Source organism: Podarcis melisellensis, assembly GCF_964234715.1.
Source record: "Podarcis melisellensis genome assembly, chromosome: 9".
In the NCBI taxonomy this organism is placed as follows: Eukaryota; Metazoa; Chordata; class Lepidosauria; order Squamata; family Lacertidae; genus Podarcis; species Podarcis melisellensis.
The window spans coordinates 14,764,933-14,783,782 of NC_138541.1; the positions used below are offsets into that span (position 1 = coordinate 14,764,933).

At 45.0% G+C, this 18,850-nt stretch overlaps 1 protein-coding gene across 1 annotated transcript in view; it reads left to right on the forward strand.

The window, feature by feature from the left end:
• PTPN13 (protein tyrosine phosphatase non-receptor type 13) overlaps nt 1-18,850 on the forward strand; it is a 162,142-nt gene that overhangs the window by 107,822 nt on the left and 35,470 nt on the right. Inside the window, exons 16-24 of the mRNA XM_081925517.1 lie at nt 493-675; nt 3,007-3,169; nt 5,932-6,349; nt 7,628-7,725; nt 9,356-9,445; nt 9,843-9,950; nt 11,525-11,656; nt 13,742-14,205; nt 16,322-16,450. Coding sequence (XP_081781643.1) covers nt 493-675; nt 3,007-3,169; nt 5,932-6,349; nt 7,628-7,725; nt 9,356-9,445; nt 9,843-9,950; nt 11,525-11,656; nt 13,742-14,205; nt 16,322-16,450 — 1,785 coding nt within the window. The remainder of the gene's footprint in view (nt 1-492; nt 676-3,006; nt 3,170-5,931; nt 6,350-7,627; nt 7,726-9,355; nt 9,446-9,842; nt 9,951-11,524; nt 11,657-13,741; nt 14,206-16,321; nt 16,451-18,850) is intronic.

An 18,850-nucleotide genomic window follows, 5' to 3' on the forward strand; every position in this document is an offset into this window, starting at 1 on the left:
TGTGGCCCTCAGTCTGGAAAAGGTTAAACCCTCCTGAAGTATAGGAAAGCCACATCATACAATTCGGAAAATCCTTTCTGATTTTTAGTGACATCTTAGATGTAGGTTGCAGTTGGCCAGAGGTAGCCATGGCAATTACTTTTCAAAGTAACAGCCAAGAAATAAGATGTGTTTAAAATATGTATTTATTTATTTATCTATCTATTTGAAGTGATTTGTTGCAGATTCAGTATGCATTCTTCGGTGTAGAACTAAAGTCACACACACATACATACATACAGTTTTGTTATTGAACATGATTAAAGTACAATGTTGTATGTTCACATTTGTTTTTATGTGAAATAAAGTAACAAAAACAGGGTGAATCCGATTGTAAGGCCACATTTTTCTTTTTTGAACTCCACAATATCATTTTTACACTCACCAATATCCTCAAATTAACTTTTCTCACAAACTTTTCTCTCTTTCTGTGCCTCCTTTCTCATTGTGCAGATTTGCCAAAGGCTGACAGAATACGGCGTTCATTTCCACCGTGTGTTGCCAGAGAAAAAATCTCAGACTGGGATTTTGCTGGGAGTTTGCCCCAAAGGAGTTCTCATTTTTGAGGTCCACAATGGAGCCCGCACACCTGTCCTCCGCTTCCCGTGGAGAGAAACAAAAAAAATATCCTTCAGTGTACGTTGGTAACATTTCCTCCTCCCACCACCACCACCAGCACAACCACAGACTGCACAACTCCATGCCTGCTCCCCCACCCACAAAACTCCAGTTACCGTATTGTCGTGAATATAAGACGCACCCACAAATAAGCTGCACCTTTTAAATTGAAGGAGGGAAAAGAAAAAAAAGACAATACCCCGGCTGCTTTCTGGGGGGGTCGCACTGCTTTGCCGGGAGCCTTCCCCCCTCTTTCCAGGGGCTCGGGGGAGGCTTGGGAGTGGCAAGCAGGCTGCACACTGTTGCCCCGCACTCCTGGGCTGCTCTGGGGGGGGGAGGCCGCTGGCAAAGCGGCCTTGCTTCCCCCCCCCCCCAGAGAACAGCCCGGGAATGTGGGGCAATGGCGCACAGCCCACCCGCTGCTCCCAATCCTCCCCAGAGCTGTTGGGGGGAAAGGGAAGGTCTCAAATATAAGCTGCACTTTTAACTTTTTGCTGTCAGAATTTGGAGAAAAAGTGCGGCTTACCTTCAGGCCAATACGGTATCTACAGTGTCCACATGACAGCATGCCAGAAGGGAACAAGAGGAAGATACCGTGTGCTCCATAGTGTGTGGCAAATAGTTTAGTAATAAAAGCTAGATGAGCAACAAGCCAGGCTGTATCATGCTAGAGGATATTTGCTAGCCGATCTGTCACTGTGCTGTTGGAGGCATCTCATCCACTGAAGACTGATAATGGAGTGGGAGGAACCTTACGGTACAGTCCTTCTGAGACTGTACCACTTCAGAATGCAAATGGGGGGGGAACGCGGGTTGCATGCATAATGGCTTCCTTTCCGCCAGTGCCAAAATTCTTCATGATAGGCATTTGGACTGACCTTTCTCTCCCCGCTAAGCTACCATTCTATATGCAGGGAAGCTTTTCCCTTTTTCTTTTAACAGGAGCTCTCAGACATACAGGCCTCCCCTCTGTATTCTGAGGTGGCGGAGTCTCGGGAGGCTTGCGTCACATGGTGTGTGTTTTTCGCCCTGAATCTGTAGGTTGGCTCTGACTCTCTCTAGTGTAAAGAGCAGAATCCAACTAATATTACAGCACTTTCGAATCCCATTTATTTCAAGCCATGGAGTTGAAAAGATGCTCAATTTAGTGTTACCTTTTCATTCTTCCGTTCCTCATTCCGAGCACCAAATGGTGAATACTGAAAAACAATGCCTGTGGGGCCGAATTACACGTGATGTTAAGTTTGTGTAATCATTTGGAGATTAGCCTCAGAGATGGGTGGGTAGGAGCAGGAATGTGTCACACGAAGGGGAGAGTAGTCTTTTCCCTGTACACTCCAGTCCCCCCCAGAAAAAAACCTGTTATTATCATCAGTATAAGCTTCACTTCTGCAGCAAATAGCAGATTTGGAAAAAGAGGATTGGAGGAAAGGACTAAGAATCCCTCCAAACTGGTGTTTTGCGCAACAGGTGCTTTCTGCAACATGTCATTAACACAAAAATGGTGGATTTATACTGCGCCCGTTCACACACCATTCCGCTTTATTCGTTGGTCTGAGATATTTCCCCAGCGTTGCCACATTTTTGCCATCTGGTGGGGCCCACATTCCCTGTGGCACAACGAGAGTGGAACAAAACCCAGAACATTAGTGGTATGAAATAGGAATTCAGCACTCACCAGCTGGAAACAAAGTAGTGTGTCCATGCTGAAACCTTTTCAGGCGGAAATGATATTGAAAGTGGAATTGCATATACCGTATTTTTTGCTCTATAAGACTCACCTTTCCCCTTCTAAAAAGTAAGGGGGAATGTGTGTGCGTCTTATGGAGCGAATGCAGGCTGCGCGGCTATCCCAGAAGCCAGAACAGCAAGAGGGATTGCTGCTTTCACTGCACAGCGATCCCTCTTGCTGTTTTGGCTTCTGAGATTCAGAATATTTTTTTCCTTGTTTTCCTCCTCCAAAAACTAGGTGCGTCTTGTGGTCTGGTGCGTCTTATAGAGCGAAAAATACGGTAACTGCCCTGATACAATCATGAGCACAAACCATCATGAATGCACAATAAAAAGGACCTCTGGAGGAGAGCTAAACCTCCACTCCATGATCTTGATCTTGCTTGTCCTGCACTTTGAATACTTTCACATGCAGTATAACCCTTGCATAATACCTAGCTGAGCTATAATTGCATTTTCTGCTCCTCAGGTTTTGTAGTAATGTACAGTGTCGCTACAGCAGTGCGGTCAATTGTTTGCTTATTGCCAGTTCTGTTCTTGAATAATGATTTGCATCGCCCCAAAGCTGGAATGTATCATATATACGTGTCTGCCTTTTACCTGTTTTTCCTGCTACAGAAGAGGAAGATAACTCTGCAGAACACATCTGATGGTATAAAGCATGCCTTCCAAACTGACACCAGCAAGACCTGCCAGTACTTGCTACAGCTTTGCTCTTCGCAGCATAAATTTCAGCTCCAGATGAGAGCCAGGCAAAGTAACCAAGATGCTCAGGAAATAGGTAAGCACAATGGCTGGTTCTGCCCTCTTGCTCCTCCTCCTGATGCTCTTGATAATCTGTATACAGTCAGTGTGTTGGACCTCAGCTTGCAGAAGAGGAAGCTACAGTGGTACCTTGGGTTAAGAAAAGTAATAATAATAATAATAATAATAATAATATAATTTTATGTATACCCCGCCGCCCTTCCCGGCCAGAGCCAGGCTCAGGGAAGCTAACACCAATAAATTTCAGTAAAAACATAATAAGAAAAGAAAAAGAAAAAGATATAAAAAACAACTTAAAATACAGGTGAAAATGCAGTTTAAAATACAGCCTCATTTTAAAAGTCAAAACCATAAGGTTAATTCATTCTGGAGGCCCATTCTTAACCTGAAACTGTTCTTAACCTGAGGTACCACTTTAGCTAATGGGGCCTGCTGTGCTGCCGCCGCACGATTTCTGTTCTCATCCTGAAGCAAAGTTCTTAACCCAAGGTACTATTTCTGGATTAGCGGAGTCTGTAACCTGAAGCGTCTATAACATGAGGGACCATTGTACTGCAATTGGGAACAACTCTGAGAACAACAGCACTTAACTCAGATGCTCAAAAGCTTCCATTAGGTCTCCAGGCCAGGTTCAAAGGCCTTGCATTAATTTAGAAGGCCCTTAACAACTTGGGGTGTTTGCATACAACTGCCATCAACTACAGCTGTTGAATTTAATTGCTTAAAAAAATGTAGGGAGCAATAAAGCATATATGGGCAAAAAAAATTAACATGAATGTTGACTGCTAATAATAATAATAGTTCTTGCCCCCTGTGTATATAGTACATACTTGTTGTGAGAAGCTGACAAACAGACAATAGCTCGGTGGAGACTGTTCAGCCCATGGTGTCTGCCAGAAACCCAGCTAACAAGGTCTTACGGTTAAGGAGGAGGAGGATTAGTTACAAATGGAGAGATAATGGTTTCTTTCATGTAAAACCTTTGTAAGGCGAGTCTTGTGTACAGCGCTGGGCACTGAGCTTAAATACAAGAGATTCAAATTCTTGAAAGAGTGCAAAAGAGGACTGGCAGAGATTAGACGAAGATTAAGTGTTACATCGAAAGGCTTCAAAGAGCTGAAGACATTTCATGCTAGATAAAAGAGAGAGACGACGCAATGAAAAGTGTGTGCATTTGTAGAGCCTCACGACACATACCTCTGTATGCTCAGTCAGAGGTTGAAGTCCCAAGAAAAGTATGCCCAGGAATTTTGGTCTCAGCCAGAACTCCTCTGTCTGTGCTAAAACAGGATGGCATTGTGAAGTTGGGTTACTTTAGGACCGGGTGCTGAAAGCTCAGCTCAGACTTGGAGAGGGGGTTTGGAGGCAAAACTGATTCCCCTCCTTTGCATTTCAGGAGACTTTGCAAATTTAGGTGTGGCAGTGTTCTGGAATCTGCTGGAGTTCTTGAAACTGCCATTTTACATCTCCCAGTGTACCCCATTCAGAGAATGGTAGCAGCCACAAAAGCATGGAAACATCTTTTTTTTTATAGCAGCCATCGCTAACCCTCCCTCTTTAAAAAAATAAACAAACATTTGAGAGTGAGGCATTTGGGGTAATCTAAAATGGCAGCCTCTAGTCTAAAAAGGCAGGGGTGAAAAAACATGGAGAGGGCGTTCCAAAGGTGAGGTGCCACAACCCAAAATGCTCAGCTCCTTGTCTTCTCCACCACTACCTCAAAAGAGAGAGCCAGTCAGAGCAGGTCCTCTGAAGAACATCTTGAACGTCAGACAGGCTGATGTGAGAGCAGATGGGCTTTCAGATACTGTACCTTGTCCCAAACCACTTAGAGCTTTGAAGATTCAGACTAGTGCTCTGAATTGTGCCAGACACAAATTAGCAGCCAGTGTAGGTCTTTTAAGTACGGACAATGTAATTATTAGCATCACTGTTGTTTGTACTGGTGCGCATCCAATTTTCAGACGGGCTTTGATGGCAGCCCCTCTCCCCCTGGATTGTGGGGCCCAGTGACTGGTTTTTGTCCTAGAAAAAGACAGCGCCCACTGCTAAGTGTTATTTTTAAAACATTAACTCAGTGTATGTGTGTGCACATAGGGCTGGGTGTGCACCATGCATTTAAAGTGCATGGCATCCCTCTCCAAAAAAAAACATCCCAGGGAACTGTAGCTTACCCCTCACAGAGCTACAATTTCCAGCACCATTAACACACTGCAGTTACAAGGATCCATTTGGGGGAAGTCACTCCCTTTAAATGTACGGTCTGTATGCACCCTAAACATCACCACCCATCTAGAGTTACTGCTGGATTGTGGCTACTGAGTGTATTGAATTGGTAAAGAAGAAGAAGAAGAAGAAGAAGAAGAAGAAGAAGAAGAAGAAGAAGAAGAAGAAGAAGAAGAAGAAGAAGAAGAAGAGGAGTTTGGATTTGATATCCCACCTTTCACTTCCTTAAGGAGTCTCAAAGCGGCTAACATTCTCCTTTCCCTTCTTCCCCCACAACAAACACTCTGTGAGGTGAGTGAGGCTGAGAGACTTCAGAGAAGTGTGACTAGCCCAAGGTCACCCAGCAGCTGCATGTGGAGGAGCAGAGACGCGAACCCGGTTCCCCAGATTACAAGTCCACCGCTCTTAACCACTACACCACACTGGAGCCCTGTAGAGCTTCAAGAGTCACAGCTGCCATATTTATTTCTTCTAGATTTCCCAGTCTACACAGAAGGCATTTTGAGGTGTGTTTCTTTTAAGTGCATAAACTATTTTTCCATCTCCTTGCAGAGAGAGCATCATTCAGGAGCCTCAACCTCCACACGGATTCTGTCAAAGGGTTCAACATGGGGCGCGCCATCAGCACCGGCAGCCTGGCCAGCAGCACACTGAACAGGCTGGCCGTCCGGCCGTTGTCGGTGCAAGCGGATATTCTCAAAAAGCTCTCCTACTCCGAACTCTCCCTCTTCCAGTCTGCCCAGAGCTGTTCCAGGGACAAAAACGAGAAGCTGCCCTGGGAGGAAAGGCCCAGAATCATGAGCAAATCCTTTCACGACCTGACCCAGAGCCAAGTCAGCCCACTGCGGAAAAACCTTATCGCCCCCGTGGACGCCTCTTCGCGGAGAATGGAGGAAATGATGGGGAAGATCTTCCAGCAGGTGCCAAAATCTGACGCCGAATCAGCAGCTGGAGGAGCAAAGCTCAACAAGTAAGGATATCTCTTGCAGACTGGTTTTAACATGGCCGTTCCCGTAGGGAGCTACTCAGAAGTACATCCCTTTGAAGGTGCTCTGTAATGTTTAAAGCAGAAGTTGAGATCATGTGGCCCACCACATGCTGTGGGACTCTAGCTCCTATCAGCCTCTGCCACCTTGGCCCATTGGTCAGGTGTTGGCGGAAGTTGTGATTCATCAATATCTGAAGGGCCACAGGATTCCCACCCCTGGTTTAAAATCTCTCTTGCATAGCCTGAAACACAGGCAGTGCCACCAGCGCGGAGTGAAATCAGTGTGTGCATCTGGGACAAAGCATGGGATAAGAAGCTTTTCATTTTTGCCCTTGCCACACTGCCACTGCCACAGGTTAAGCATTTCTCAGTGGCATTCGCATGGAGGTTGCAGCATTTAAAGTGGCATTTTTTTCTGTTGCTGTCCTAATGGCAAACTCCAGTTAACGTGTGTACACCGTTTTTAGGGAGGGCGGTTACCATTGCTGCAGAAATTCTCCAAGTCCTCTCTTGTATTTACATCATTTCCTAATGCCCTGTAGTCAGGAGCTAGGCTCCTTGGGCTATATTAAACGGTTGGTGTCTTCAGGCCAAAAGTAAGCAGAGATCCATTTTTCGAATTGTTTTGGATCGAAAGTAAATTCCTGAGCATTTTTGCAGCACTTTCACCTTGTTATACAATGGTACCTCCGTATAAGTCTGCCCCATCCGCAGCAAACCCAGAAGTACCGGAACAGGCTACTTCTGGGTTTGCCGCTCGCGCATGTGCAGAAGTGCTAAATCGCGCTATGTGCAGAAGCGCAGACCGCTCCATGTGCATGCTCAGAGTGGTGCTTTGTGGAGCATTCTTTTTGTCGAGCATCCAGGACTCAAAACAAGGTACCACTGTATTTTCCTAAGCTTTTTACAGTTCAGTGAGCCATGATGTCAGGGGCCACCGTCTGTTAGGACATACTGCAATTTTGCAAAACTGCAGGATTCGTTTTCATTTCATCATCCTAAAATCTCTTTGCGACCAGCTGTTTCATACTTATTCCCATGGAGCTCTGCTTCTACACACACAGAATAAACATCTCCATGTTCACTGATTTCCACTGGTGCATTCTTAACGCCCAGAAGTGATGTTACCTTTACACCAGTTTGCGTTTTGTCATGTTTATATGATTTTTTTTCCTTTCTCCTTTGTTCCTTTCTATGTTCTGTTTTCCTCTCCACTTCTCTTTCACTGCTTCTCTTTCGCCATTTCCCAACCACCTTTAGTTCACACTCTCATGCAGGTTTAAATTCCAGCCTAGAAAGAAGGAAAAACGAATCTGATTCTTCATCCACTGAAGACACTGGCCAAGCCTATGTTGTAGGTCAGCATTGTTTGATTCAGTACTTTTTTACGATGAAATTTAGACCTTATGACTGGATTTTCAAAGGTCCATTAGTAATTAACTTGAACCATGTGCAGACTTAATCCTGGGATAGCTCAGTTGGTAAAGCATGAGACTCTTAATCTCAAGGTCGTGGGTTTGAGCCCCACGTTGGGTGTGTTGCAGGGCATTGCATTAGGTGACCTCGTTGTCCCTTCCACCTCTGCAATTCTCTGATTCTATACTGTCATTTTTGGTGATACTGATTCCCCCCCCTCACTGAAGCACTTAAGTACCACAGCTTCTCTTTATAAAAAGCAGATAGCCTGTTCCTAGATAAACATTGCAACAAGAACAGTTGTGCTGCAGTGGAATGTAAGAAGTTATCTTGATAACCAATTGGACAACTGGGCTGTCTAGCTCAGTGTTGCCAACACAGACTGGCAGTGGCACTGCAAAATCTCCAGCTTTACTTGGAGATGTCAGGGATTGAACCTGGAGCCTTTTGCGTGCAGAGCATGTGGCTCTCCCACTGAGCTATGAGTCCTTTAAAAGAGAGAGAGATATCAGGGGACTTCACACACAGGTCCAGTCACTCATCTCGTGCCCCTGTTTAATATAGTTCCATTATATTATGGAATAAGGGACTCGGGTGGCGCTGTGGTCTAAACCACAGAGCCTAAGGCTTGCCGATCAGAAGGTTGGCGGTTTGAATCCCCACGACGGGGTGAGCTCCCTTTGTGTGGTCCCTGCTCCTGCCAACCTAGCAGTTCGAAAGCATGCCAGGCGCAAGTAGATAAATAGGTACCGCTGCGGTGGGAAGGTAAACGGCATTTCCGTGCGCTGCTCTGGTTCGTCAGAAGTGGCTTAGTCATGCTAGCCACATGACCTGGAAGCTGTCTGCGGACAAACGCCAGCTCCCTCGGCCTATAGAGCGAGATGAGCGTACAACCCCAGAGTCGTCTACAACTGGACCTAATGGTCAGGGGTACATTTACCTTTATATTATGGAAGCAGGCCCATGCAGAGCTGGTCTGAGGCCCAGGGAAGGAGTCTTGTTAGAATAAAGTTAGAAAATCTTGGCATGACAGCGAAAGTCTAGCAGGGGGGGCGGGCTGGCCGGCTTAGCCCTTCAGGGCCCGGGGCAAGTGGACCCAGCTGCCCTCCCCATGCGTGGGCCTGGCTAGTTCTTCCACTATATGAAGCCCCTGTACCATGGCATCACTTCCAGAACCATAAGTTGTCTTGCATGAGGAATATCTTGACTCTGGAAGACCGTGCAAAGGCGCTGAGTTAGATGGAATCTGCATGCATTAATATACACATATTCAAAACGGGGCCTGATTGCTTTGTGGAGATAAAATTGTTAAATGTTCATCAGATTGCATGTCCTAAAGGATGTGTTTCATGTAGGAAGGAGAAGAATTTCCTTTTCCCAAAATGTTGAAGCCGTGTTGAGCCCTATCATTAATGCCCCTCTTGAGTCGCAAGAAGAGTTGTTTTTAATTACACAGCAAATTCAAGTGAAGCTTGACTTGAAAGGTTTCAAGTCCTTCGTGTTATGTCATGTTCCAAGAAATAAATATACCCTGCTGTATCTCAGTGACTTCCCCCCTCCCTTTCCCTACAGACGTTCTACAAACGAAGCAGAACCCACTGTTGTTGCCAGAAAGGGAGATCAGCTTGGTAAACTTGAAAAAAGATGAGAAGTATGGCTTAGGTGAGTTGATGTCACTTTGAAAGTCCATATGCAAAGACAGAAATGAACAAAAATCGAGCATACCGCTTGATTAGGTGGAGCAGGTTGTGGTGGAGTTCAGGCTGGAAGATGCCTTTGTTTTTGAATGAAATGTCCCCAGGTTTAGAAAGCTATCAGATATTGGAACAGACTTAACACTTATTGATATAAAGTCATCAGCATGGACTTATGTCCTACCTAACTCTACCTCTAGATTCCCCATTGGGGTAAACTGACCATTATCCTTATCTAAGATATTGGAGGATACCCCTTTACACAGGGAAATTCTTAGTAAACCATGGTCAATGGGTCTCTGAAAATCTCATGAAACATTGCCATAAATGTTTTACAAAATTTACTAAATGACTGCTTTAAACAGGGTTTCAGATCACTGGTGGGGAGAAAACTGGAAAGCTTGACCTTGGGATTTTCATTCACTCAATAACTCCTGGAGGACCAGCAGATTTGCAGGGATCGCTAAAACCAGGTAAATCTTAGGCTTGCTACTGTATGTTGAAAGAAAGCAGTAGAAATACTGCCAGAATATTAAAAACACTGACTTAAAAAAATATATATAATGAACGAAGGTTACTGCATATGTATTAATGTTGAAATACTGAATGTTGCCATTGGCAATGACATTAGAAGTGATTGGAAAACACGCTTGCCGCTAATTTTGGAAAATGAAATGCATTGAATGGCCCTATCAGGCAATTACACTTTTTATGTAGGCGAGCTATATTGCTAACTGTCTGCAATTGATGGCTGCCTGTTGTTTGGTTTGTTAGTTTATAGCTTAACAGCTCATCTTGGAAAAATAAAGTTTCAGTGCTTCTTATCAGGACCAAACTAGACGGGGATGTGAGAGAGATCCATTATTCTTTCTCTCCCTTTGTTGAAACACCCCTCGGAGTGGGGTCTAATTTGCTTGGGGAGACATTGTAGGGGGTGGGTATTATCTCCTGTCTCCCTCTCTCCCCATAACCAATGGGGCTAATAACAGCAACTTCAGAAGGGGTAGAAGCAAGATAAAAATAACTCATTTTCTGGGAAAATGAACAGCCCCACACAGCTGCTTTGAAGTTTTTTATTTAGACACCAACAACCAGCAACAACCAAAACATAACCCATCACACTTGTTTTATCCTTATTATATTTTCACCCCACCTTTCCCTGCACCCATTTTAGCCAAATGACGACTGTGTGAGGTAGGTTAGGCTGAGAGATAGTCACTAACCCAAGATAGTCACGCAGCAAGCATTATGGCCGTGTGGAGATGATTTCAATCTGGGTCCAAAAGAACCTGTGAAGAACTTATGGCAATGTGATACAAGACTTTCCCATTCAAGGCATCGTGAGAGCCATTGCTTGGGGAAATGCATATGCTAAAGGAAACTGCATACAATTTTTTAAATATTGGTGAAAATGCACATGAATTTTCATGCAGTGTGTGTGTGCGTGTGTGTGTACGTGGGTGGCGCTATGGTCTAAACCACTGAGCCTCTTGGGCTTGCCGATCGGAAGGTCAGTGGTTCGAATCCCCACAACGGGGTGAGCTCCCATTGCTCTGTCCCAGCTCCTAATAACCTAGCAATTCGAAAGCACACCAGTGCAAGTAGATAAATAGGTACTACTGTAGCGGGAAGGTAAACAGTGTTTCTGTGCACTCTGGCACTGTCACAGTGTCCTGTTGCACCAGAAGCGGTTTAGTCATGCTGGCCACATGACCTGGAAAGCTGTCTGTGGACAAACACAGGCTGGCTCGGCCTGAAAGCGAGATGAGCGCCACAACCCCATAGTCACCTTTGACTGGACTTAACCATCCAGGGGTCCTTTACCTTTTTACCATATTTTCACACAAACATAGGCAGAAATGAGCAAAACCAAACTTAATATTGGAAAAATGAGAAACTGAAATTGCCAGATTTGTCCATCAATTGCAATGCACCAAGCACTAAATGGATGTTGAACATCTGCAGCAGTCAGTGGATTGCTCCATGGCCCCTCTGTAACAGCTTGGAAATGTATTGTTTTGATCTCCGAATCAATCTCTCTCCATAGGGGACCGCTTGATATCAGTGAACAGTGTGAGCTTGGAAGGGGTCTGCCATCACACAGCGCTGGAAATTATTGAGCATGCTCCAGAAGAAGTGACCCTTGTCATCTCGCAGCCTAAGGAGGGGTATATGAAAGGTATTCCACTAAGTGTTACCCACAGTGAGGACCTTTCTTTGTCTGACGGGCCAGATTGCTATCTGCCCCCACCCCCTGCGGGCCAACTTTGACAGGTGGTTGGGACAACCAACCTGTCAATCAATCGGCATTATCCCGCCCACCTGTCAGAGTCCCTTGTGCAGCACTTCCTAAGTGCCTAACAGTCAGCTGGTTGTTGGGTGCTTGAAAACCACAGCACAAAGGGACTTGCTAAACCTATTCTTGCCAAAGCACAGAGCAGAGCTCTATCAAGGCTACTTTCTGCAGGGATCAGCTGTGTGATTGATCCAGCTATGTCTGTCACACCTGACATCACATATGAGGTAGGTAGGCATGGTTCAGGGAAGACAGCCATGCTGGGCCACATTTGACCCACTGGCCAGAGATTCCTCACCCCTGTCTTAGATAAATAGTTGGTGTAATCTACAAATTCTGCTTAGTTTTTCTCCTTTCGTACATCTATACACAATAGCTCAACCCAGTTGCAGTTGTTCTTGTTGTTGCAATTAGAAAGTAATTTCCATGTTCCCCTTAAGGCACTGTTACACAGCAGGTTTTATCAGGAATTGGCTACACCTTCGGCCACATATCCAGGGGTTCTGCAACACTAAAACTTGCCAATTAACACCCAGCTAGCATAATTTATCATCCGATAAAATTAGCTTGTGGGTGGAAGGAAAGGGACAGCTTTGGAGCAAAGTTGCAGATCATTGGGGGTGGATAGAATTGATAAGCTGACATAGCTCATTAAATCAGGGTTGTTTGTTTGTCTATCTAAATATTTGTATCCTGACTTTCAGCCCAGATAGGCCCACAAGGACACTTGCAGTCATAAAGACAATAAAATTCCAAAAGCAAAAGTCCAACAACTTATAAGTAGTAAAAGCAGAGAGCTAGGAGTCACCAAAAGGCTTCGCATGAGGGGAATCCAGACTAAAGGCCTGTTGAAGCAAAAATGTTTTTATAACCTGCTTAAAAGGCCATTAAGGAAAGGGTCGGTTTGGCCTAGAGTTTCCTGACCTGGGTGCCAATTGGGGATGGAGGAGAAATTCAGTTCAGTTTGCATTTAAAAGTGAACTTAACCTGATTCGCAGTTTCCAAAACAACACACAAACTGAAACTTGACCATACTTCAAAATTCACATTTCTTGGAATTTTGCACTGCAGTTCTCCAGCCAAGTAATTTGTACAAAGAAATGCATATACTGAAGCGTGCATCTAAATGCATATATTAGTGAAAATAGCATACAAAAATATTAGGGGAAATTGCTTTGGAAGAAACCACATGTATGAGGCAAAATTGTTTATAGAAATACAGGAGAAATCCACAAAAAAAGTGCTGGATCCACACACAAGGGCACTTCAAAAATAAATTCGCAAACTGAAGCAGAAATGTGAAGAATTAAAGCTTAAGACTGAAGAAAAAATTAAGAACTGAGAGAAAATGAAATTGACATGTTCATCCATCCCAGGGCTGATGCTGTCCCCCAAATCCTCTCATCGGCCATGTTTGTTGGAGTTCTGTCTTTCGTTTGTTCTTGGGTCTGAAATTCAGTAGGGCTGGCACGTTTCTGATTTCTTGTGTCTCATGTAGGGCTGAGACGGAAAGAAGGACAGATTTAACTGTAGGACGGAGCACCAAGGCACAAGACCTGAGCATATTTTGGATTATTAAGCTGAGATATGTATGTCTCAACTGACCAGTGTACAATGGTACCTCTGAATGCGAACGGGATCCATTCCAGAGCCCTGTTCGCATCCTGAGTAGAACGCAACCTACGCATGCGCGGGCCGCAATTCGCCGCTTCTGTGCATGTGCGTGATGTCATTTTGAGTGCATTATGGACGCGGGTGGCGCTGTGGGTTAAACCACAGAGCCTAGGACTTGCCGATCAGAAGGTCAGCGGTTCGAATCCCCTTGGCCATTAAAGCGAGATGAGCACCGCAACCCCAGAGTCAGTCACGACTGGACCTAATGGTCAGGGGTCCCTTTACCTTTACCTTTATGACTATATTAAGTTATTTAAATAATGCTTACTGTTGGGAATTTCCCTTTCTCCTTAGCACCATCAAATCTCCTCAGTGGCACAAAGGGGTATTTTAAAAGGCCGCCACTGACACCAGACAATGAGGCAGAGTCGTCTTCAGAGGAGCACAACCGGCCGCTGAGCCAGCAGAGGCCTACCTCTGGGAGCTTATCTGGCCTTGGCTCGGGTAAACGGGACGGAAGCCTCAGCTCCCAAGACTCCAGGACTGAGAGCGCCAGCCTGTCCCAGAGCCAAACAAACGGTGGTTTCGGCAACCATATTGGCGAGAAGCCGCAGACGGAATACCAGAATTGCATCGATTCCCAGCTTGCCCTTTCCAAATTCAGCGAAAGAAGCGGAGCATCTTCGGAGGCAAACACAACAAAAGCCAAAAAGGCTGGAACGGCGGAGACCATGGAGTATTCTGACCGAGGAGATTCTGACATGGATGAAGCCACTTACTCCAGCAGCCAGGAACCAGCAACAGCAGCTGCCAAAAAGGCATAGTCCATTTCTATACCACTTTGTGTGTTTTTTATCTCCATACCATCCACACCATACCTTTAAAGCGCCATGATGCTGCTTTAAACAGTCATGGTTTTCCCCCACCCAAAGAATTCTGGGAACTGGTTTCTTAAGGGGCTGAGAGTTGCTAGAAGACCCCTAGTTCCCTCACGGAGCTGGCGGTACCCAGAGTTCCTTGGGAAAGAGGATTAATTGCTCAACCTCTTCAAATGGTAGCTTTGTGAGGAGAGATGGGGTCTCCTAGGAACTCGCAGCTCTCTTAACAGTTCCCAGGATTCCTTGGGGCAAGCCACAGTTGTGAAAGTGGTATAAAAGTGCTTTAAACTCATGGTGTGGATGAGGTCTTACTATAATTACCGGTTTGTTTCGAAATTAAAACAAGGGAGTGAGATGGACTGGGTGGGGATCGGCCACCGGCGCTTCCATTGCATAACCGCTCTGGCACCTTTTACTAATGCTTTGGGGGCTTATTTTCCCAAGGAGAAATTCTTGCAAGCGTATATTAGCCTATGTGATCAGCAAAAGAGAAGACAAGAGCTTGGTTTTGGTTTCAAAAGAGCCCTCCAGAAAGCCCATTTCAGCACGCTTGCGCTATTTATCATGAGGTTCCCCACCACGGCAAATCCCCACCTGCCTGGGAAATGGAGACTTGAGATGTCTCCGCTTATTGAGGTCTCAACAGGAGGGTTGCTGGTAAACAGGACAGTAGCATGCTAAACGCTTTATGGAGAGTTAGATGCTGTTCCAGGTGGCGACGGCTGCCTTATGGGATAATCGTGTTGAATTCAATAGGCCAAGACATGAGTCATTTACACAACATTTATTTCATTTTACTTCTCCCCCACCCACTTTGACTATTAGCCTTGCTACAGTCCTATTAGGGTAATTTTTGTTGCCTCTATAAGTCACAGAATTTGTTTACAGGCAAGGACCGTTTTTCGTGATGGAGCTATATTCCATTCAGACAAGAACATCCAAGGGTGGAAAGAAAGCCCATGTGGAGTAGGTGTGGTCTGGGCAAAGTCTTTCTTTGGGCGACATAGAGAATTTCTCCATCCCCAGTGTATAGCGTACCCCAGAGATCTCCTTGCTTTATGCCTCCTTCCTAGGCAGCAGAAATAGGAGCTCATTTACATGCGCTGTGGGTTAAACCACAGAGCCTAGGACTTGCCGATCAGAAGGTCGGCGGTTCGAATCCCCATGATGGGGTGAGCGCCCATTGCTCAGTCCCTGCTCCTGCCAACCTAGCAGTTTGAAAGCACGTCAAAGTGCAAGTAGATAAATAGGTACCGCTGCAGTGGGAAGGTAAACAGCGTTTCCGTGCGCTGCTGTGGTTCGCCAAAAGCAGCTTAGTCATGTTGGCCACATGACCCAGAAGCTGTACGCCGGCTCCCTCAGCCCATAAAGCGAGATGAGCACCGCAACCCCAGAGTCATCCACGACTGGACCTAATGGTCAGGGGTCCCTTTACCTTTACTATTTCCCTCTTAGTCTGACCCTGGCCCGCCCCCCTCGGCCCAAGGCAGTTTTCACAAAACACCTTTTTTATCCCGTTTTAACATCCTTTACCCTACCGCTCTTGCTCCTTAGCCAAAACCTGCCCACCTGGAGCCTTCTGTGACCGGGTCACGTGAGGGTCCTGTAGGTCAGCTGACCGCTTGCTCAGGCACATAATGCTTTTATAGATCAGCTGCCCACACAAGACTGCATTACGCCGAGCAATTTTGGCAGTGTATCTGACCCAAGCAAATATTGGCATATTGATTCCTTCATTCTGGGAGATCTGTCGCTACAGACGCTTTGATCCGTAACATCATGAATGTCGCCTGAAACACTGCATCAAATGGTAGTTGCATTTGGATATATCTGCTTAGATTTTGAGAGTGCTTCCCTGTTTTTTATTTGCGTTGTGTTTGTGCATGTGTAAATATTTTATGTACGTGTAATCTCATTTTACCCCCGTTTCAAACCTTTGGCTATCCCCGCTGAATATGTAATACAGTCCTAATCACAAATCGCCTCTCTAACAGGGTATACTCTCTTTTTTTTGTCTTTTCCTCTCTCTCTGTTTTTTTGTCTGTTTTTTGTAAAGGAGCCTTACTTCATGAATTTGGCCAACTCAATGAATTCTAAAAAGTTTTCTTCACCGCCTCTTAAACCTGGAGATATCTTTGAGGTCGAACTGGCCAAAAATGATAACGGCTTGGGAATAAGTGTCACGGTACTGTTTGACAAGGTTTTTACCTGTTTTCTCTTTTTTCCTCCACTCCAAGCGACCTGTTAAAAATGTATGGTTTACAGGGTAGCAGTGGACCTTAAAGAGGCACTGTCAAGTAGTTAAACCTGCTGCTAATATTTAACTTCTCTCAACAACTCTCAAGGCTGAGGTTCTGCATGACATTACATGCAAAGGGGAAGGACCCAGGGCAAGTTCTGCACATCCAGAGAAACCTGAGTGTTGTGTTTTGTTCCTTGAAAAAAAGAAATGCATACACAGAGTGACTTGGTTCATACATCACAGTAAAGCAAACTATGTTGTGCATCACATATTGTTGGACTCCAGCTAGGTTTGGGGGAGCAATTGAGTTCTCAGTTAAAGGGCAAACCTCCCTGTTTTCGTTTTCCAAAATGATGCAGGAGCCAAAATACAGCCATCCTTCGAAATTTGTAGTTCCCCGACTTTTGCAATGCCATGTAATGTGTACAAAAACGCATACACTGGGGTGAAGTGTCCATAAAAATGTGTTTATTAGGGGAAATAACATTCACATGCATTATTTGAAAGGACATCGCTTTTCTAAAGCATGTACATTCAGCAAAAAAATTATTCCAACATGTATATTGGGAGAAATTCTCACAAAAATTGTGGTGAAAGTTCGTGATTTTTTTTTAAAAAAAAATGCAATTTTTTGTGGACAACTGAATTTAGGATTGGAAAATCAGAAACTGAGGAAAAACCAAAATTGCCAGATTCTAGGATGATGGGAGTTGCAGTCCAACATCTGGAGGACCACGAGTTTCCCACCCAGCATTATTGCCACATGCTCATGTAGGGCATCCACATTTTATGTATTTCCTGTGTGAAATACCAGTATTTCCCACAGCACTCGTGATGCGCAGAGCTGCCCTAATTCATGCGTAAACTACGGCTGAGATCAGAATCGAGTTTCCTAATGTATTACTATGCGTACCAAGAATGGAAGCAACAACAACAAAAATGCGTACTTTCCCTACTTGTATTTAGAACGCTGCAGAATTGCAGTTGTGACTCTCCTTCTCCCTGCAGAAAGACAGCTGAAATCAGTGAATTATCTCTCAAGCTTAACTCTTGACTTTGTATGTGGTTCTGTTGCCATTTATTGGCACCTGACCGCATCGCCAGAGGAGTCGATATAGCCTTGTCACACATACTCTGAGCTCCCTCTGCTGGTTGCAAAGCAGAATACTACCAAATATTTATATTTATGCACAATTTCTTTGAGTTGTAACTCATGGATGCTGAGGGAGGTGGCCTTCTTTCACCTTGTTCTGCCTCCATCCCTTCATTTGCGCAAACATCCCACTCTGCCTGTTGTATCAAGCAGAGTTTTAGTTGCACCCCACCCCAGTAAATTTGGGGAGGGGGCAGAAGGAACAGGGTAGAAGAACCTGCAATTGCATTGACTCTTGACTGCTCAGCATATTGACCATTTCTGGGTTAGAAGCTGGCAGCAGTAACCTCACTTTTTGGCATGCCTCTCTTCAATTTTATAAGAACGTAAGCTGAGCTCTGTACATGATCGTTCGTACTTAATGGGCTGCAACTACTTGACAATGTCACTTTAAAGATAAAACTCCGAAAGCGGGTATACAATGCCGTGTCCTTGTGTTTATTGCTTTTTGTGGGGGTGTCTGAAAGTGCTTTTTTAATGGCAATCTTTGGTTCACTTTCCAAAGATCAGATTGAAGGATTGCATCTCATAATTTTGGAAAGCAGTTTGGACAAGGAGAGTTGAATAAATGCAGATCACTAGAAGAGGTATTTGTGGCTCACCCAAGGAGTTCAGCTCAGGCATATTCCCCAAGGCCAAATAATCTAGAGTTCTCATTTTTTTCAAAGTAAATCAGTTTGCCATAAAAATTAAAACACATTTCCTGCTTCCCTGTAGCACACTTGCACAGTATTGTGAGCACGTTGGTGCTAATCTGAAACAGAAAGCAAATGTGTTTCACTGGCCCTGTACTAAATGCTGTCAGCTTGGAATCCTTTTAACACCTACATAGGAGTGAACCTACTGAGCATACATTTAAAAGTAAGCATAAAAAAGGGATGCAGGTAGCGCTGTGGGTTAAACCACAGAGCCTAGGACTTGCTGATCAGAAGGTCAGCAGTTCAAATCCCCGTGACGGGGTGAGCTCCCATTGCTCGGTCCCTGTTCCTGCCAACCTAGCAGTTCGAAAGCACATCACAGTTCAAGTAGATAAATAGGTACCACTCCGGCGGGAGGGTAAACGGTGTTTCCGTGTGCTGCTCTGGTTCACCAGCTTAGTCATGCTGGCCACATGACGCAGAGGCTGTACGCCAGCTCCCTTGGCCAATAAAGCGAGATGAGTGTCGCAACCCCAGAGTTGGTCACAACTG